Source organism: Myxine glutinosa, chromosome 5, assembly GCF_964187855.1.
Source record: "Myxine glutinosa chromosome 5, kmMyxGlut1.1, whole genome shotgun sequence".
Classification (NCBI taxonomy): domain Eukaryota; kingdom Metazoa; phylum Chordata; class Myxini; order Myxiniformes; family Myxinidae; genus Myxine; species Myxine glutinosa.
Genome location: NC_136265.1, coordinates 211,115,376 through 211,135,024, shown reverse-complemented (window position 1 = coordinate 211,135,024; position 19,649 = coordinate 211,115,376). Strand labels below are relative to the sequence as shown.

The 19,649-nt window shown below is 45.4% G+C and overlaps 1 protein-coding gene across 1 annotated transcript in view; it reads left to right on the top strand.

The window, feature by feature from the left end:
• The window catches only part of LOC137428138 (polycystin-1), a 211,301-nt gene that overhangs the window by 117,198 nt on the left and 74,454 nt on the right, over positions 1-19,649 (top strand). Inside the window, exons 32-36 of the mRNA XM_068118069.2 lie at positions 13,784-13,954; positions 14,123-14,325; positions 18,512-18,706; positions 19,161-19,315; positions 19,485-19,612. Coding sequence (XP_067974170.2) covers positions 13,784-13,954; positions 14,123-14,325; positions 18,512-18,706; positions 19,161-19,315; positions 19,485-19,612 — 852 coding nt within the window. The remainder of the gene's footprint in view (positions 1-13,783; positions 13,955-14,122; positions 14,326-18,511; positions 18,707-19,160; positions 19,316-19,484; positions 19,613-19,649) is intronic.

The window sequence follows — 19,649 nt, the reverse complement described above, 5'->3', positions numbered from 1 at the left end:
CGATCCACACCCGGGATCCTCAGGCACCCACTCACTAACGGCTCCCGGAGCCCACCTGCGGCCTCACCTGGCCGACATCCTCACAGTGGTGGAGTGCCCAACCAACTACACACACTAACAGGCTACACGCCCAGCCATTTCCACAACACTAATGCACCCATTCACAACACCATTCTGCAACCGCACCACAGATGCCAATATCCAACCACAATTTACCTGTACCCTCTACCTAACACTTACACTACCCGCCCCGGGTATCCGTGATGGGGGTCCACTCTTCCCCCATTCACACCTTCGCACCATGCACACCACTCCGTACCACTTACTCCAACTCTCTCCACACACCTGTACTTGCACACCTGTGCTCTCACACCTGGTGCCACCTGCACCCTTCTCTCCCCAAGCGCATACGCGCTGATCCACACACTCACTACTCATACACTGCTCCACACACCTGTCCAGTTGCACACCTGTGCAATCACACCTGTTCAATTCTCACACACACGGCATCATCTCCTCTAACTACTCCCCTCTGAAACTTGCGCTTCCCAGTCGCCCCTTTAAACTATTGCGCTCCCTCGTCATTATCATCCATACTAATCTACCTGCGTCCCCACTACAGGTATCAGTCACTAACTAAACTTAACGTCACCTAATGTCATCTTCGCTAGATCCCTACAATATAACCTAACCCACCCGGGCTAGTTTTCATTGCCATACACCCCATAATCTATTGCTCCTTTGCCCCCACCATGGGAAGGGTGGCAGGGATGCCCCCCTTACCCACCGGGCCCATCGCTCACTACCAATTTTGCACATCAAATTGCAACAAATCAAAAATTTGCCAATCACTACCCATCATCTGCCAATCACTACTGCCAATCCCTTGCCAATCATCAAATTTTGTTTTTCTCTAATTTCGGGGCCAAAACACTAACCTCATCACCCAGTCTACTCACTAATGCCTCTCGGTGCGCCAATTCCCGTCCAAAGCCCGGCTTCGTAAAGCCAAGCCATGAATGCGGGTTGTTCTGTGCCAGCGGCTGGATACGTCCCGCATTCGGTGCAGGGAAGGAGGTTTACCCGGGCCGAGATCCCACGCACCATCTCGGCACGGAGCCATCCCATGGCTCGATCTCGACCTGCCGGAATGCCTCAACAAAAAGTGGTCGCCATGACGACCCTTTCTATCGGGCTGCCCGCTCCGCCTAGTGGAGCACGGACGCCGCCGTTCCACGCGAGGCCCAGCACGCACCGAGGGCCCGCTTCGGCTAAAAGTCGACCTAACCTCTAACCTGGTTACCGTCGATGCTTCTCCTGGATTCTTACACCCCGCAGCCCGTTCCTTGCTCACACATCCAGCCGTCTCCATGCTCCTCGTCGTACCTTTCCTTACACACCCAGGTACTCTCATTCCACTCACAGACTTGGTCACACACCTGACCACCGAACACCTTGGCACACATTCGTTGGTCGCACACCTCACCAACACACCTCTTCGCGCCCCCTCCTCTGTCACCTCCTCTGTGACAATCACAGGTGTGCTCTCATTTGCACACCCAACCACGTGCCTCACTACCAATTCCAGCGTGCATTCCCACTCACGCTCCTTGTCACTCTCACTCCTCTCACCACCACTCTTGACAACACACTCTTTCCCCATGCACCTGTCCGTCACACACCTTTCTCGCGCACACTCTCCCGTCACACCCTTTGTAACACTTACCACACCGCGCTTCCATGTGCCCCCTCGCACACGCGCTACGACCGACTCACTCTCGCCAGCACCCTCACTCCTTGGCACGCACTTTTTCCTCACACACCCCAGAGTCGGACTTTCTCGCACACCTCCTTTTTCGCACACCAGACCTGTCGCACACTTCACCAACGGCCTCTCACGAACACCCGGGTCCATCTCGACCCCCAAGCTTCTTAAATCCCCTGGCGCATCATACGCACGACCATATTGGTCACCACTTACACCGGGTCCTCTTCCTCTTCGCTTCTCCTCCATCACCTGCGAATCCCTCATCCGGTTAATGAGCACATCATCACGATCCAAACACAGACTTTGGACCAATTCTTTTACTTCCTCCTTTATCTCCTTCTTATCCCCTCTCCGTCGCTTCTTAATTTCGCTCATCCCTTCTTCCACTTCTTCTAATTTCTGCTTCACCTCTTTTATTCCCCGGTACGTCTCCTCAAGCTCGTCCTCCAAGGCTACCTTGACCGTTTCCATGTGCGTCCTCACCTGCCGGTCCTTCGTCTCCATTACCTCTATCACCTCGTCCAGCCTCGTTGTCAGTCCCTCACGTACCATCTGACATTCCCTCTTCGTCGCTACCAAGTCATCTTTTAGTTCTTTCTGTGTCGCTTTTAAACCTCCTAATACCGCAGTGTTCCTTTGAACCTGCTCCACTAACTCCGTCTGTCCCACCGTCAGCTGCTCCACCTCCTGCGTCAGGTCCTCTATGCCCCCTTGTAACTTTACAGTCCCCTTTCTCACCTCCTTCTCCATGTGCTCCTTACAGTGCCTCACCTCCTCGCGCACTCCTCCGACCTCCTCACTCACTCCTCTTCTGATCTCCTCTCCCATCACTTGCATCTCCTGCCCAGATGCCACCCTCATCTGCTCCATTTCCTCCCTGTGAGCATCCAGTTTGGTTTCTACCCCCATTCTGACCCCCTCTATCTGCTGCCCCATTTGTTTAACTTCCCTTTCCGCTTGGTCCCTCATGTCCCTCAATTTGCCTTCCATCCTGTTTTCTAACCCCTCTAACCCATTTTTCACTTCTTTTATCCCGTTGTCTAACCCCTCAAATTTGTCGTCTAACTTCCCAAATTTCTTGTCTAAACCCTTAAAATTATTGTCTAACCCCTCAAATTTGTCGTCTAACTTCCCAAATTTCTTGTCTAAACCCTTAAAATTATTGTCTAACCCCTCAAATTTGTCGTCTAACTTCCCAAATTTCTTGTCTAAACCCTTAAAATTATTGTCTAACCCCTCACCGGTACCCCTCGCTTCGTCCCTCATTACCCCCATTTGCTCACTCTGAGCCTCTATCCGGTTCCCCATTACCCCCATTTGGTTTCCCATTACCCCCATTTTTGCTTCTAGCCTCTCCATAAGGGCCCCCATTTGCAGGAGGAAAAGGTTCGAATCCACCAGGGGCGCTGCCACGGTCGCGGGCGTGGGCGCCGTGGCCATGTGCGAGGCGCCATTTCGCGCGCCCGCCATGTCGGGCGCAACGACGCTAATTTGTGCGTCTGCTACCCTCGCTGCTTCGCTCTCCTCGCGTCCCTCTATTTGGTCCTGGACCGACCCTGCCTCACTCTCCTCTACCGGAACCCAGCTGTCTTGATCCGCCATAGCGCGACTTTCAAAATTCGGGTTTTTATTTTCGTAAAACAAATTCAAATTTCGCCTTTATAATTTCGAGCGCGTAAACGCGCTCCGGGTCCAATCTCACTCCTCGACACCAATTGTTACCGACACGACTTTGATGTTATGGTGGGCCGAGCGGAATGGCCGCCGTGTCCGCACAAGTTACCCGATTATGCTCGAACGTTGACTAAGTCGCGCTATGCTAAATCAATGAAGGAAAAGACACAACGGCTGGGTTAAAATGACACGACACCAAGGGTTCAGTTCTCAAGACCTCCGGAGGAGGTTATATTAGGGCGGAAGGTCAGATTACAACTACAAGAGGGACAGCATAGAAAGACAGGCACTTAGACACACTTATCTTATTCCCTGACAGACGACAGATAAACAGGACAAAAACTGACTCACACGGGGATTGATGGCAAGGAAAGCGGGCCGTCGATGGCTCAAGGTGCACCGTTCTCGGAGGGGGTGCACCGTTCTCGGAGGTACTGCAATACCGGGTCGATGCGTGGAGCTCGCTCAGCGCTTGGAAGGTCGCGACTTGTCTTCTTCAGTCGGGGGCGCATCTCACTTCACATCCGGTAAGTCGCTGCGTATATCCGGCGGGGAGTGACACGCCCTCGGCTCGTTAGCTCCGCCCCAGATGGAATCGGTCCGCCCTTCTTATTGGGTGCGGGGGGGTTACCAGGCTCCGCCCTTGACGAGGAGCTGACAGCCAGCCCCTTCGTGGTAACCCCGTGGAGCGCATGGGTAATGGCGGCTAACCGAGCCGGAGTGAGGACGCACACTCCCCGCGCGCGCCGTTGTTGTAGTTGTTGTAGTTGTTGTTGTAGTTGTTGTTGTAGTTGTTGTTTGGGGAAGAAGATGGGAGGAGGTATGGGAAGGTCCTAAACTCACTACTGGTGCCATATAATCACATTCTGGTGCAACGAAGAGTCAGAATTAATGGAAACGAGTCCTTAACTGACATAGACTAAGAATAACTAGCAAGATGTCCGAAAGTTGTCTACGTGAGATGCGGTGGACCTGGGCACGACATTTGATGGGGGAAAAAGGGGAAGGTCGGTTCTACAGAGTGTTATTTACAGGCAATGGGACTAGGGAATGGGGGATTGGGGATAGTTGGGGAGTATTGGGGAAATAGGGGAGTATTTACAAGCGGATATTGAGGCCAAGTCCCATATCTGCAACAATATATATATATATATATATATATATATATATATATATATATATATATATATATATATATATATATATATATATATATATATATACAGACTTGGCATTTAATATGGGATTTTTTTTTTCTTGACTTGGGTTTACTTTCTGAACTCGGTATATCAATCTGGTGAGTTTCTTTTACGCTTCGGTGATTTCTTTGTTAAAAGAACCATGTCACTGATTGTCTGTCGCAGCAAGAAGTCAATAACAGGATTATATCACAGGTGGCGTGACAAAATGTACGGACAGGTACATTTGACGATTGGCTTCACAATCGGGTATATAAGGGTTGTTGCATTCTGTATTAGTGGAAAACAACTGCTGCACGTCTACAAAAGTTATTGCCGCTTCCCCTGGAGATGGTCCGTCAACTCGACAATGCTATTGGTCATTTAGTGGTGTTTTTACGAAATTCCGGCATGAAACAGCGTGCTATTGCTCGGCAGTATGGCATCACTCAAGGTCAGGTGTCAAAGATGCTGAAACGAAATGCTCAGAGGGGTGTCCCTACTCCAATACCGAGGTCAGGACGTCCCCGCAGAACCACAAGGAGGGATGATCGCCAGCTGCACCGGTTACTCCGCAATGGGCGTACCATGTCAGCTAATCGGCTTAGGGCTGAGTGGCAGCAACTGACAAATGTGCCTGTATCCAGAAGGCGAGTCAACCAACGGCTGGTTCAAGCAGGCTATCGTGCCTGGCGTCCCCTGAGAAAGCCACATCTGACCAGACAGCAATGCCAGCGCTGATTGCAGTGGGCCAGAGAGCACCGTCAATGGCAGCCAGGACACTGGAATCACGTGATCTTCAGTGACAAGTCTAGATTTTTGGTCTATCGTCAATATGGCCACATCCGAGTGCACAGACAAGTGCATGAAGCCTAAAACGAAGATTGTATAGTGTCAAGAGTCCAAGCTGGAGGTGGTGGGTTGACCGTTTGGGCTGCTTTTCATGCAGGGGGCAAAACTGACCTGGTTGTTCTGAATGGAAACCTGAACCAGTTCAAGCACAGGGCCATTCTGGAAGAAACATTGCTTCCATTTGTTCGTGCAGCCTTTCGAGGAAACTTTGTCTTCCAAGACGACAATGCACGGCCTCATCGTGCTCGCATGATCCAACACTTTCTTGCTGACCGTGGTGTAGAGCATATGGAGTGGCCTGCCATGTCCCCGGATATGAATCCGATAGAGAACTTGTGTGCAGAATTAACGCGTCAAATCGACAACTTGGACCAGCAGCCTGCCTCTGTGCATGAATTGTGGCAGGCTATTGTAACTGCATGGCAAGCGATTCCTGTCCAAACCTTGGCAAATCTTGTGAACAGCATGCCTCAACGTGTACGTGCTCTCCTGAATCCTCGTGGGGGTTACACGAAGTACTGAACTGTAATTTTACTGTCCGTAATCCCAGTCGTAATTTAACTTTTATTTTTGTTAAAAAAATTTTTTGGCTAGTGTGCAAAATAAAGAGATACTTCTGGAAAACGCACAGAAGTTTAACACAGTACTGTCCGTGAATTGAGTTCGATATCAGTTTACATCACTTTCAAGGATCAATTTATTTGCTTCGAAATGTCAAATGTGGTTTTTGTTTCTTTTAAACGTCACATTAACAAAATCTAGAATAATTTCAACATAATTCCAATGAACTTTTGGTTCTAAGACATCTTGAAAAGTAAGTTCACCCCCACAAAAAAAATATTCCATATCAAATGCCAAGTCTGTATATATGTACACAACAAATCGACAGTGTCTGCAGTGTTGCTGCTGGTGCTGCTTCCTCCTGTCTGTATAAGGATGGGATCTTTATGATAATAAAAAAAATATATTTATTGTTTAAAAGTCGCTGTGGCTAAGTGGTTATCGATGCTGACTCATAAGCTAGCGGATCAATCCCTGGACTCGGCCAGGTTTGATATTTCTTTCTTTCTTGGGTGTGCAAAAGCAGTATACACGCACGAACAAGACTCCTTTTATTCGGCCATCTCATCCCAATTCTCGAAGAGATGAACTTTCAAAATGCGTCGTGATGTCTGGATGTCTGTCCGTTCATCCATTTGTCCATTAACTTTTTGCTATTTTTGCTACTCTGCTCTTATCACCTGGCTGATTGTTCTGAAACTTGACACCTGCATACAAGACAGCAGCCTGCACAATCGCTCAGGCTTCAACTTTTTGATTTCGGATCATGGGGGCTTCCCACTAGGGGTTACACCCGAAATTTCGGATCCTTGCTCGTCCCTTATTTACGAACTGAGTGCTCTGAGCCCCGATACAGCCCTTATAGTCGATGGTCTGCAGGATCGCCTGGTCTCAGATTTTTCAATATTTGTATCAGTGGCTTCCCAGAGGATCAGGGGGGCTTCCAAGGGGGGCCCAAATCAGCAGATATCTGAACTAAACCTCGTGACATGATCGTCAGCCCACCAGGGGCTATTTTATTTATATATAAAGGCCCTACTAAAAGTCGTGAGCACGTTGACTTCACAGTACAACAAAGGTACATGTAAGGAAACCAATATTGTTAATTGTAACTGGACATAACACATTACTTTTCAACAAAATCTACAGAATGATCCACGCATTTCTGCCAGGGCTGCACAAGTTTTAAAATCCTGCTGCAGTAGAAGTCCTTTCCAACACTTCGCAACCAACGACGCACAGCTATCTGGACTGCCTCGTCGGTTTCTTAGTACTGACTTCTCATGTGATATTTTAAGGGCTGAACAGATGGTAGTCCGAGGGGGCCAAGGCCGGACTGTACGGGGGTAGGAGGAGCAATTCCCTGCCATTCTTTGATATTTCCTCCAGTGTCAGATGCACAGTGTGAGGTCTGGCATTGGTATGTTGAAAGATGACAGCTTTTTTATCAGGTGCTTTCCCTGCAGTGCATGGTTCAGTTTATTGAGTGTTTGAACATAGCGAGCCATGTTGATGGTTTCCACTTTTGGCAGCAATTCAACCAGTATGCATCCCTTGACATCCCAGAATATAGTTTCCATAACTTTTCTGGGAGATGGTACTCATTTGGATTTCTTCTTTTTTGAAGATGTAGTCCAGGAAATTTCGCTTTTTCACTCAAATTGGAACAAATTGGGGAAAAAAATTTTTTAACCATAATGCATTTCATAATGCACATAAATTATACGAATATATACACTACATACATACACACACATATATATATATATATATGTGTGTGTGTGTGTGTGTGTATTCAAAATTCTGACACAACAGCTGAGCAATTTAGCCATTGTTGCTGGATCTTTCAACTCGCTGCTGAGCTGCCTTTCAAGCATGGCATTGATGGCAAATAAATATCGCTTCTTAAATCGGCATCATCAACAATTCAATGAGGCTGCCGATTATTCCAATACATTCCAGTCAATGGTATTTATGTAGTCAATGTAAGGAACTAAGTGTGACATGGATATTATTCTTCAATTCATCCAGGAGGTAATTACAGCAATGTGTGGATATGGCCAGGAGACAAGCCCACGTGGGTGGAAAACGGTCATACACTTCTCATCCAACCACATTGCAAAATATGTTGTTGACACACACAATGCAAATACTTACACTTTGACTGTGTTATTTGCATGAAAAGATAAAGGAGGTTTGGGTATTAAATACTAGCAGGAGTACCCGGCATTGCCCTGCGTCACTTTGTGTTTTTTATTTTGTGGGTGCCAAAAACACTTCCCCATACCTACTGAGGACAAAATCTTATATTTAGTATTAAAGTAACACACACTCATCGGGGATAATTTAATTTATATTACCTTTCCCATAGCTACAAACGTTCAGGCACTATAGAGCGAATATATATATTAATTTTTTTAATTCACAAAAAATCTAACTTTTCTTTTTTTCAAAATTAAAAAAATGATTTGCCAAAAACACTCACCGATGAACCTCTGAAAGTTTGACAAAGATCCGGTCATCTCTGACAAAAATGGCGTCACACACACACAGACAGACAAACAACAGCTCTCTTATGGTATAGATTTGGGGAATATGGATTAGTTCATAGCTTCATGCAGGATGTGGCCTGCATCTTAGAATCACTACTCAAGCTACATTCCAACAACATACAAGATGGCTGATCGATGAAAGGCAATCATGCGTTGAAGCACCCAAGTTTCCGTGAGGATTGTAATTTTGCATTATGAAACGACTATTCCATAATTCCTGGTGTTCTTGAAAACCCGAATCTCATGTTTTTAACTCGGAATTAAAAACGACATTTAAATGAATAAAAATAAGTTTTGAAGGTTGGATGACACATAACGGAACTTCATATGAATATGTTTGTTGGATTATTGGTGTGTTTCTGTATTCATCTTTATACCTTCTGTTGCTACATGAGGTGTTCAAATATGTTTACAAATGCGATGTACTTAACAAGTACAGATACATTCAAGGTACACCACCCCCATGCCAAAGAAATAAATAACATGTCCTCCAGCATGCGGCATTGCTGGGACACTTTCAGTGCCCGGCAATGCCACAGTGCAGCACATGGAGAATGAATTGGGAGGGGGGGGGGGGGGTGCATTTATTGATTTAATTGCATCATTAAAATAAACAATTTCTTCATCAAGTGGCTAATAGAATACCTAAACCATCACTGTTTCATCCGAATGTGTAATTTTTTGAAAATGAAGTAATTCATGGAAGAATTAAATAATTAATTGATTAATCAATAAATCAAAAATACCCTTCACAGCAAAATCACTTGGTTACTTATAGCTGGGTTACCAGGAAGACAGTTTATAGCTGGGTTGGGATTCAAACCCAGGCTGGGCAGCTTAGAGGCCATCTTTTCTTTATCTTTTATCAGCCTTCGAGGCCATTTTGGACATAGTCCAAAATGGGGGCTTATGGATTAGGTCTCGTCCGTCCGTCCATCCGTCTGTCCTTGCGTGCGTGCGTCCGCAACCATATGTCGGAGATGTATGAACCGTTTTTCTTCATTAGTAAGGGAAACATATGAAAATCTGTTAACTAAATTGTTACCAAAAAATTTCTTCACCAATATGTTTGTAAAGGTGTGTAATAACATGTCTTAAAATGTTGAAGGTCAACTCCCGTGGGAAACCCAGAAAAAAAGCTGTTGAATTCGGGTACCGAAAATTTTTTTTCGAGAATTTTAATTTTTTAAATCGGCCCTTAAGTACCTTATGAGGGGTCAAATAAGGGTTTTTCATGATTCTGAGTTGATTGTTAACATTTATATTTCACCACAGACACTCCTTTGTGGAAAAATAATTTCTAAATATATCTCATTTTCTACTTTGCAGGACATGGAGTCTCGCAATATGGATGAAGACGTTACTCCACCTGTGCTCAATTGCTTCATCTGTGCACGCTCGGATACACCAGCTGAAAGGCTCATACAGGCAACTCCAAAGGGATACTCAACTTTATTGAAACAAGCAGAAACTGTCGAAAATGTTACTGTTGTGGAACGTATGAAGGAGGCTCAAAAGGAAGGAAAACTGAGGTACCACCAGAAGTGTAAAAATGATCTGTACAACAACTTTGTTGCAACCACCAAGAAGTCAGCTCAAGCATCAAAGGCAGAGAAAGAGTCATCAAAGTTGAAGAGAAGACGCACTACTTGTGAGTTCAATTCATCAACTGGCTGCAGTTCGAGAAGATCACAGTCAGTTGACCTCCTGTATAAGGATGTATGCATTCTTTGCAACCAACCAGCCCAGCTCTACAAAAATAATCCACCACAAGCTAGAAAGAAATACAGAGTGCCAGATAATTTGACTGCAGATACACTGAAGGCAAGCTTGCTGAAGACAGCACGGAGTCGCGGGGATGACTGGGGCACTGAAGTCACTGGACGCCTGGAAGGGATCAACGACTTGGTAGCAGAAGAAACACTGTACAATTTGCGATGCAAACTTATGTTTGCGAGAGGTGACAGTTTGTCCAAGACTGATGAGGAAGGAAAAAGGAAGAGAGGACAGAGGAGTATTGATGAGGAGCGAGAGGCAGTTTTTATTGAATTCTGCGAATGGTTAGACTCAGAATTAGAGCATGGGGTAATGAACATGGACCAAGTCCATGAAAAGCTGCAGGAGTTTGATCAGTCACCAGAGAAGAGCCTTTCTTATTCAAAGCATTGGCTAAAGATAAAACTTCTAGAGAAATACGAAGACACCTTGTATTTCACAACACAGGAAAGAAGGGCAGATGTACTCTGTCTCAAAGATGGCACCGACAATATTCTGCGAGCGCATCATGCTAATCTTGACCATGGAGATGAGAAGACTCAGATCATAAAGACGGCACTCAAGTTCATATCCAATGATATTGCCTTGATTGATTTAGGTCCAAAGTCATACCCCACCACACACAGTATGACTGACATCGATAGTCAGCTGACACTTGTTCCTGCAAGCCTTCAGATGTTCTTGAGACCGATTGTCAAGACAGACGAAAGAGTTGCCGTTTGGGGGCAGAATTTTATTAAGGCCTGTCGACCTCGGTCTGGAGTATTGCCACACCAAATGGGGCTTGCCATACAACTTGATCATAGATTTGGGTCAAAATGGATGCTCAACAAGTTCCACCGGCTGGGATACACTGAGTCTTACACGGAGACACAAAACTACAAATACTGCTTCCTTAATAGTAGGAGTGGAGATGATGTTCCAGATACTTCTGGCACTCTTGACACCATTGTGGAGGAAACCGATGAACAGATCAATGATGAGGTTGCGGTTGATGCTGCGCTTGAGGATCAATCAGTGATGACAGCCAAAGTGCCAGCCAGTGAAAGTGAATTGTCAAGTAATGATCAGGTGGTCTTTATGGAGGTTGGGGAAACAAACAATGCAGTCACTCAGTTTGTTGGAGACAATATAGATTTAAACATTGTCTCTATTCACGGAAACACTCCCTTTCACTCAATGGGTTGGATCGAAGTCACCTCTCCGGCACCACCTTTGCCAGATCCACAGACAACAGCAGCTTTCCCCCAGGTGAAGTTGAAGGCACTCGACAAAGCTAAGATCCTGAGAGGAACTGAAGTAAAGATTATTCCATTTACGAACAGGAAACAGATAGGAACGAACGCGATCATGTTTCTCCCCCTCGCTGAGCTTTCCTCCTCCCTGGCTCATGATCAGCCACTCCTCACTCCAGGTGACACACTCTGGGCAGCAGGGTGGGTGATCAAAGCCAACGATCCTGAGTTCCCACACTCCAACTGGAATGGCTGGATGAAGAGAATCCATGCTAATGATGCAAAGCAGAGCACACAGATCGAGTTCCACCCAGTTATTGAAGGAGACCCTAATGACCTCAACACCATCTTCACCACTCTGAAAGAGTGCATACGGTGCGCTGGGGTCGCTATAGTGACCTTTGATCTTCCGATTTGGCTGAAGGCTGTGAATATAATAAAGCAGGCAAATCTACCCGTCATTCCAAGGTTGGGTGGTTTTCACCTGCTGAAGTCTTATCTTGGATCAATGGGTAACATCATGGAAGATTCTGGACTACTAGATGTGATCCAGTTGATCTATCCTGGAAGTACGACAGCCAACCACATCATGGATGGAGGATGTTTTGACAAGGCAATCCGTGTTCACCTCCTCATCGATGCAGCCATCTATCAACACATCATGAAACTTGCCTTCACTGAGGAGGAGCGTGGTGACATGAAGACCTTCATGGAGAAGGTGGCTGATGGGAAGATGGGAGCCAGACACTCAGACCCAGTAGTGCCAGTGTTTGAGCAAAGGTTTGAAGAAACCTTCAAACGACTCGCAAAAGGAGGAAGAACACCTGCACTCTGGGTGGAGTACCACCACATGGTAGATGTGATCAAGGTCTTTATCAGAACCGAGCGACTTGCAGACCACAATGGGCATGGGTATGTGCATGGGTATGAGCCAGTTCCAACACTGGACCCCACGGCTCCTGAGGAGCTATTGCAGTTCACGAGCTGTAATTGTCATGGAGATTGCAGCAACCGGCGATGCAGCTGCAAGAAGAATGGGGTCACGTGCATCTCGGCCTGTGGAGTCTGTAATGGCATTACGTGCAGAAACTGCAGTCATGATGTTGTTGAGTCTGAAGAAGACATAGACAATGACTGTTGAAACTTCTGACATTGTGAATGAGAAATAACTCTTGAGTATTATATATGTATGTGAAATAAAAGCTACTTTGTGTGTAAATGTAAAAGTGAAAATATAAATGTTAACAATCAACTCAGAATCATGAAAAACCCTTATTTGACCCCTCACAAGTTACTTAAGGGCCGATTAAAAAAAACAAAAATTCTCGAAAATAATTTTTCGGTACCCGAATTCAACAGCTTTTTTTCTGGGTTTCCCACAGGAGTTGAACTTTAACATTTTAACACATGTTATTACACACCTTTACAAACATATTGGTGAAGAAATTTTTTGGTAACAATTTAGTTAACAGATTTGTGAAATATCTCATAAAATGCCCTTACTACATCCATGATGTTATGCATATGCACATCATTTTGTTTCGTGATCTGATCAAAGATGGCCGACTGGTAGACTGGCGGCCATTTTCGTTGTATAAAACCCAATATTGACCACGTCCTCAACTATTTCCCGGAGATGTATGAACCGATTTTCTTCATACTTGGCACAAACACAATACATGATGTATTACATATGCACACCATTTTGTTTCGTGATCTGATCAAAGATGGCTGACTGGTAGAGTGGCAGCCATTTTATATGTAAAGAAAACCGATATTGACTACGTCCTCAACCATTTCTCAGACATGTATTTACCAAACTTGTTCAAACTTGACACACAGAAAATGAATGATTGGTTACATATGCACGTCATTTTCTTTCGAGATAAAATCCAAGATGGCTGACTGGTGGCCATTTTGTAACTCAAACATGTGCCCAACCATTTCTCGACATGCATGGACCAATTTTGTTCAAACTTGGCACAAATACAATACATTAGGATACATATGCAGAAGATTTTGTTTTGTAATCCGAACAAATATGGCCGACTGACGGCCTTTAACTCCATACAGCAATATTACTAAAACCACGGGGGCTATGACATGTTACGTCTTTTTTTTCTCGTTATTTCTTCCTTGCTATTTATTTGTCAAAACGACCTCACGTTTTCTTACCATTATTACCAGATGAAGACCTTGTGGAAGACATGGCCACCTGTGCTTTACAAGAGAGACAGTCAATGACAGAATATGTGGCAAAGGGTGAACAAGATGTTTTTGAGGAACAAGACCATGGCAGCGAACCAGGATCGCATTCTTCAAAGCTCAAGTTTGGCTCAATTTCCTCAAGAGACACTGGTAAGTGAAACCTCATGTGTGTGTCATTGCTGAATTTATGATATACAAGATAAAACTATCAATGTAACATGACTTGATAGTTAAGGTGAGGGGTCAAGGATAGTCCTGCACAAAATAAATAGAAATCCCTGGCACATCGTTCAACCTCTTCATGTTTGTTTTGAGCAGCAATGGCGGATACAAGGAAGAAAGCTCCATTGCCTTATGGCTGCATTTACGCAGCACATGCATTCAGCCTGCTCCTTCTGGTCACATGTTTCTTCATGGCAGCGTTGTATGGCCTGGCATTCTCACCCAGCGTCGCTCTCATGTGGCTCACTTCCTGTGCATTCTCCTTCCTCACTTCCTTTTTTGCACTTGAGCCTCTCAAGGTGCTTACACTGCCAACTGTTTTTGTAAGACACAATTGTACAAATAATTCACTTTGTTAACCGCAAGGTGGGGCTAATTTGGGGTATTTTGGATCAGTTTTAGTTATGCCTTGTGGCACTCTATTTATTAATTGGTGGACTGTAGAAAATAGGTGGACGCGGGGAAGGTTAACGGGGGTAAAAAAAATTATGACTTTGTATGGGGGATGACCTGGAATGACGAGAGATTCCTTCTCTCAAAATACTTGGACACACAATTCCTGTCTACCTTGTGGTGACCATAGACCCTTCCCTGACATGTAAAGCCTATGTGAGCAAACTGAAAGCTAAATTCAGCAAGTTGGTGAATTCCAAGTGTGGAGCCAACCCCAAAGCAATTCGATCAACTGTACTATCCCCTTACTTTCCCATAGTGAGATATGCATTCCCAGTTTGGGAATGATCAACCCACACAAGAAGCTGAACTAAACTCGAGTGGTCGCTTCATTCCTGGATATTTGAAACCAACCAATACCAACAGTCTATATGTGCCTGGTGGTGTTGCACCACCTAATATTTGGAGGGCAGTCGCAGGCCAGGTAGAACACCTTTGGGTATCAGATGATGAGCGACACACTCCAGTTATCCCTCCTTGGCTTAAATCTCACAGAGGTTTCCTATCATCTAGATGATAATCCAACTGGTGTGGGTTGCATTTGCCATGGTGTGGGTCCTCGCTCGGGTGCGCAGAGGCCGGGTGCGGGGCTTGTCCTCACTGTGCCTTGCATGTCAGTGCCAACAACCTTCCCAGCACCCCAGCTCCTTATGAACCACGATTTGTGCCACGAACCCAGACCAGCAATAACTCCAACAACAAACAGCAGTGAGCCATCCAACTAACCAGGACTCTGGGACAGAAGAAGAAGAACAAGCGTTACGCCTAGGTCCCCTGTCGGTGAAGTGATGTGAGTTGACAAAGTGGAAGACGCAAGGCGGCCATCTTGGATTTTGACGTGGTGACCCAATTTTCAATAGCGTTCTTCCTTGTGCCCAGATACACCCACACACCAGATTAGAAGTTGGTACTTCGCTTATTTTTCAAGATATTCCGCTCACAAGGTTCAGACATACATGGCGGCGGCCATCTTGTATTTGACGTGGCGACCCAATTTTCAATAGCGTTCTTCCTTGTGCCCAGATACACCCACACACCAGATTAGAAGTTGGTACTTCGCTTATTTTTCAAGATATTCCGCTCACAAGGTTCAGACATACATGGCGGCGGTCATCTTGTATTTTGACGTGGGTTGCACCCACACACCAAATTAGAATTCGGTCCTTCGCTTACGCATGCATACACGCATGCATGCACGCACGCACGCACGGATGGATGGACGCACACACGCACGGACGGACGCACACACGGACGGAGGGGAAAACCATAGTCCCCCTTTTGCTCCACTGTGCGACGGGGGACAATAACCCCACATGTGGTGTGCGTGCTTTTATTATGCCCCACGGGGCCCATCAGATCATTCGTAGTACGTGCCCATTGGTCAACGCAGTCTGTTCGTTCATAATTTATGGTGTGTGCCCATTGGCTGTTAGCTAAGGAAAACTCTAGTGAAGGACAGATGCATGACAGCGAAGGTTTAAGAATGTAGGCAGGGGGAAAGGCAGGACATAGACACATACACTGGGCAGAGGCTACGGTAGGACGAGATCATTTTTTGTGGCTGTCTTACGATTATAAACCTGAAATAGCTTTCCCAATCTATTCTCAGCTCTATGTTTTGCATAACTCTTTAGCCCTCAACCAGGTGTCAGCCCGTTTGGGGACTTGTATTTTGCGGAGGGGTTTCTGTCATTCCGTCCATCCCAAGCCTCTCCTCAAAATTGGCTGGACTGATTTATTTCACATTCGGGATATTATGCAGTAACATCTGAGCAGGAGGCAAGTCAAATGGTTTTGGGATCGGAGCCAAAATTCATGGGACACACGATTTTGTTTCCAGATTATGGCAATTTATTTTATTTACTGGAGGGAACAGTACAGGATTGTAATGCAAATGATTTTGAGAACCATTATTTATTTATGAGTGTATACAGTTTACCATCTCCACTGTCACCATACAACCTTGAATTATATATGATCAACGAGACCATACAACCTTGATGCCTCTGAGCATTACTTCCTACATACAAACTTGAATTATTTATTTATATGCCTCTGAGCATTACTACCTACATACAACCTTGAATTATTTATTTATATGCCTGTGAGCATCACTACCTACATACAACCTTGAATTATTTATTTATATGCCTATGAACATTACTATGAACATACAACAACAACAACAACAGGCATTTTAAGGCAATTTTCCTTGCTAGAGCAGGGGTTAGTCTCAACACATGACCAACCCATCTCAACCTTTTTCTCTTCACGGCATCAATCACAGGCTCTATTCCCATCATCTTTTGCAATTCATCATTTGTCTTCCTCTCTCAACGATACTCCGCACATCCACTGAACCATTCGATTTTCCACCCTTTCCAGCGTTTGTTGCTGCTCTACATTCATTACCCATGTAATGAATGTACATTCATTCATTACCCACATCACATCTCTCTTTCGCTATCTGCTTTGCAATCCTGAATACTGCTCTCTGACCCTCTTCCAAATCCAAGCGTTCTCCGAACATTTTCCTACATGCATCCTGCGCCTTTGCTACCTCTTTCTTTGCAGCCTTCCTGGCTGCCTTATAACTTTCATGCTCTGCTTTTTCTGCCCCCGTACCCTTCGCCTTCTGCCACTCCTTGAACGTCTTCCTCTTCTCGTCAATCTTCTTTCCAACTTCATCATCCCACCACCATGTTTCCGAGTGCCTCGGTGGTCCTTTTGTCCATCCACATACCTCACCAACGGCTCCCAACAGACTAGCTTTCATTGACATCCAACCACTTTCAAGCTCAACCACATCATCCTCTACCCTACTCAGCCTCTCTTTTAATGCCTCCCTCACTGTCACCTCTTTCAACCTCCACACCTTCATTCTCGGTTGGTACTTCACCCGCCGAGCTCTCCTCGCACCTTTCACCCTTATGTCGCAGACAACCAAGTGGAGCTGTGAAACAGCCTCTTCCCCCGGGATCACCTTTGTGTCCCGGAGGTGCCCCCTGTGTCGCCTACGCACCAGCAGGTAGTCAACGTTTGTCGTCGACCCACCTGACGTGTATGTAACAAGCTTATTATCCTCTTTTTGGAACTGAGTATTACAAATCAACAAATCAGCTCCATCAGCAAACTCCAAAATCCTTTCACCTTCTCCATTTCTCACACCATATCCGTAACCCCCATGAACTCCCTCAAAACCGTCCATACTCCTTCCCACATGTGCATTTAGGTCTCCTCCTACCACAACAACTTCCTCATCTTTCATGTTTTCCATCAGCTTCTCGATCGCACACCAGAATTTATCCTTCTCTTCATCGCTCCGACCAACCTGCGGAGCATATCCCGAGATGACGTTCACCAAGAGCTTTCCAATCATCATTTTCACCATCATCAACCTATCACTCACTCTCGTCACACTCACCACACTGTCTACAAACTCCTCAGAAAACAGGACACCAACACCATTCACGCCCTCCGGGCACCCTTGAATTATTTATTTCTATGCCTATGAGCATCACTACATACATACAACCTTTAATTATTTATTTATATGCCTATGAGCATCACTACCTGCATACAACCTTCAATTATTTATTTATATGCCAATGAGCATTACTACCTACTGTACATATAACCTCGAATTATTTATTTATATGCCTATGAGCATTACTACCTACTGTACATACAACCTCGAATTATTTATTTGTTTGCCTATGAGCATCACTACCTACATACAACCTCGAATTATTTATTTATATGCCTATGAGAATTACTACCTACTGTACATACAACCTTTAATTATTTATTTATATGCCTATGAGCATTACTACCTGCTGTACATACAACCTTGAATTATTTATTTATATGCCTATGAGCATTACTACCGACATACAAGTTGTTTTTTTTACTTTATCATCACTACTACCTACACACTGGCCTGAGTGTGAATATAACATAGGCCTGACAAGCCAAAGGCCTTTGGCTAATTTTGCTGGTATTCCTTTGTGCTTTGCCACCTGGTGCACGCAGGTCCTGGGGATAGCTCTTTATCAGGCTTTGCTGGTTCGGCCATTGGACCCTTATGTAGATAGAGGCCTCGTGGAGGAACCGCTGGGTGTCCCCTCACAAGATACCGCGTGCAAGGTGCGGGCACCTCTGGGATACGGACTGCTACAGGCAAAGGTCGAGGCTTCCAAACTGCGTTCTCTGCACCGACTGCTCAAGGTAAACCATGCTTATTATCTTTCACTCTTGATTTCCACTTACCTGCTTCATCCCTATTAATCTATTTTTGTATTGTATATCCTATATATCATGTTCCTGGCGTTGGCTTAGCGGTTAGGGTGCTGGCCTGGGATCCTGGGATCCTGGGTTCGAATCCCGGTCGATCTCTGAATTAACACCAGGGGGGTTGACTCAGCCTGTCATCCTTCCGAGGTCGGCAAATTGAGCACCAGTTCACTGGTAATTCCCTGTGTGTCGCAAGAGGCGACCAACAGGGTTGGCGGCAGGAATGTCGTCCGGCCATAAAACATTCCTTCAAAAAGGGGACCACGGTGCCCGAAAAAGACTAATCCCTGCTCTGCAGGGAAAAATGGCCTCTAAAGGTGGTTTATGTCCTATATCATGTTCTGGAATGAATTTGCTCAACTGTATCACCTTTATATTTCATTGACAGGCCGGAGCAGTTTACCTGATCCTCCTCCTGCTTGTGCTCCTGCTCAATCACTGGGACTCGGAGTACAGAAACAACGCTGCAGTCATTCATGCAGTCGCCCGACAAGGCCTGCTCAATGCACACAATACGAGCGGCCATTTTGCTGATATCAAATGGTGAAACCTTGTTTGTGAAGTATTTTTTCAAAGATGAGGTTTACCTACATATTATAATAATTGTGATAATTAAGCACCCCTTATAAAAACTTGCTGCAACATGATTTTATGAAACTTGATATGAAAACGGTTGTCCAGCCATATTGGTTATCGACCTTTCTTTTCGCAGGGCCCATGAGCTGTGGCAGTGGTTGGGTGATGTTCTATTAATGGAAATCTATGATAGTCCTGCCGCGATGCAAGGCATGAAGATCATGCTGGGAACACCTCGTTTGCGACAGATCCGATCAGCTCCAGGTACATCCTACTCTGTGTTACACATAACAACCCTAAT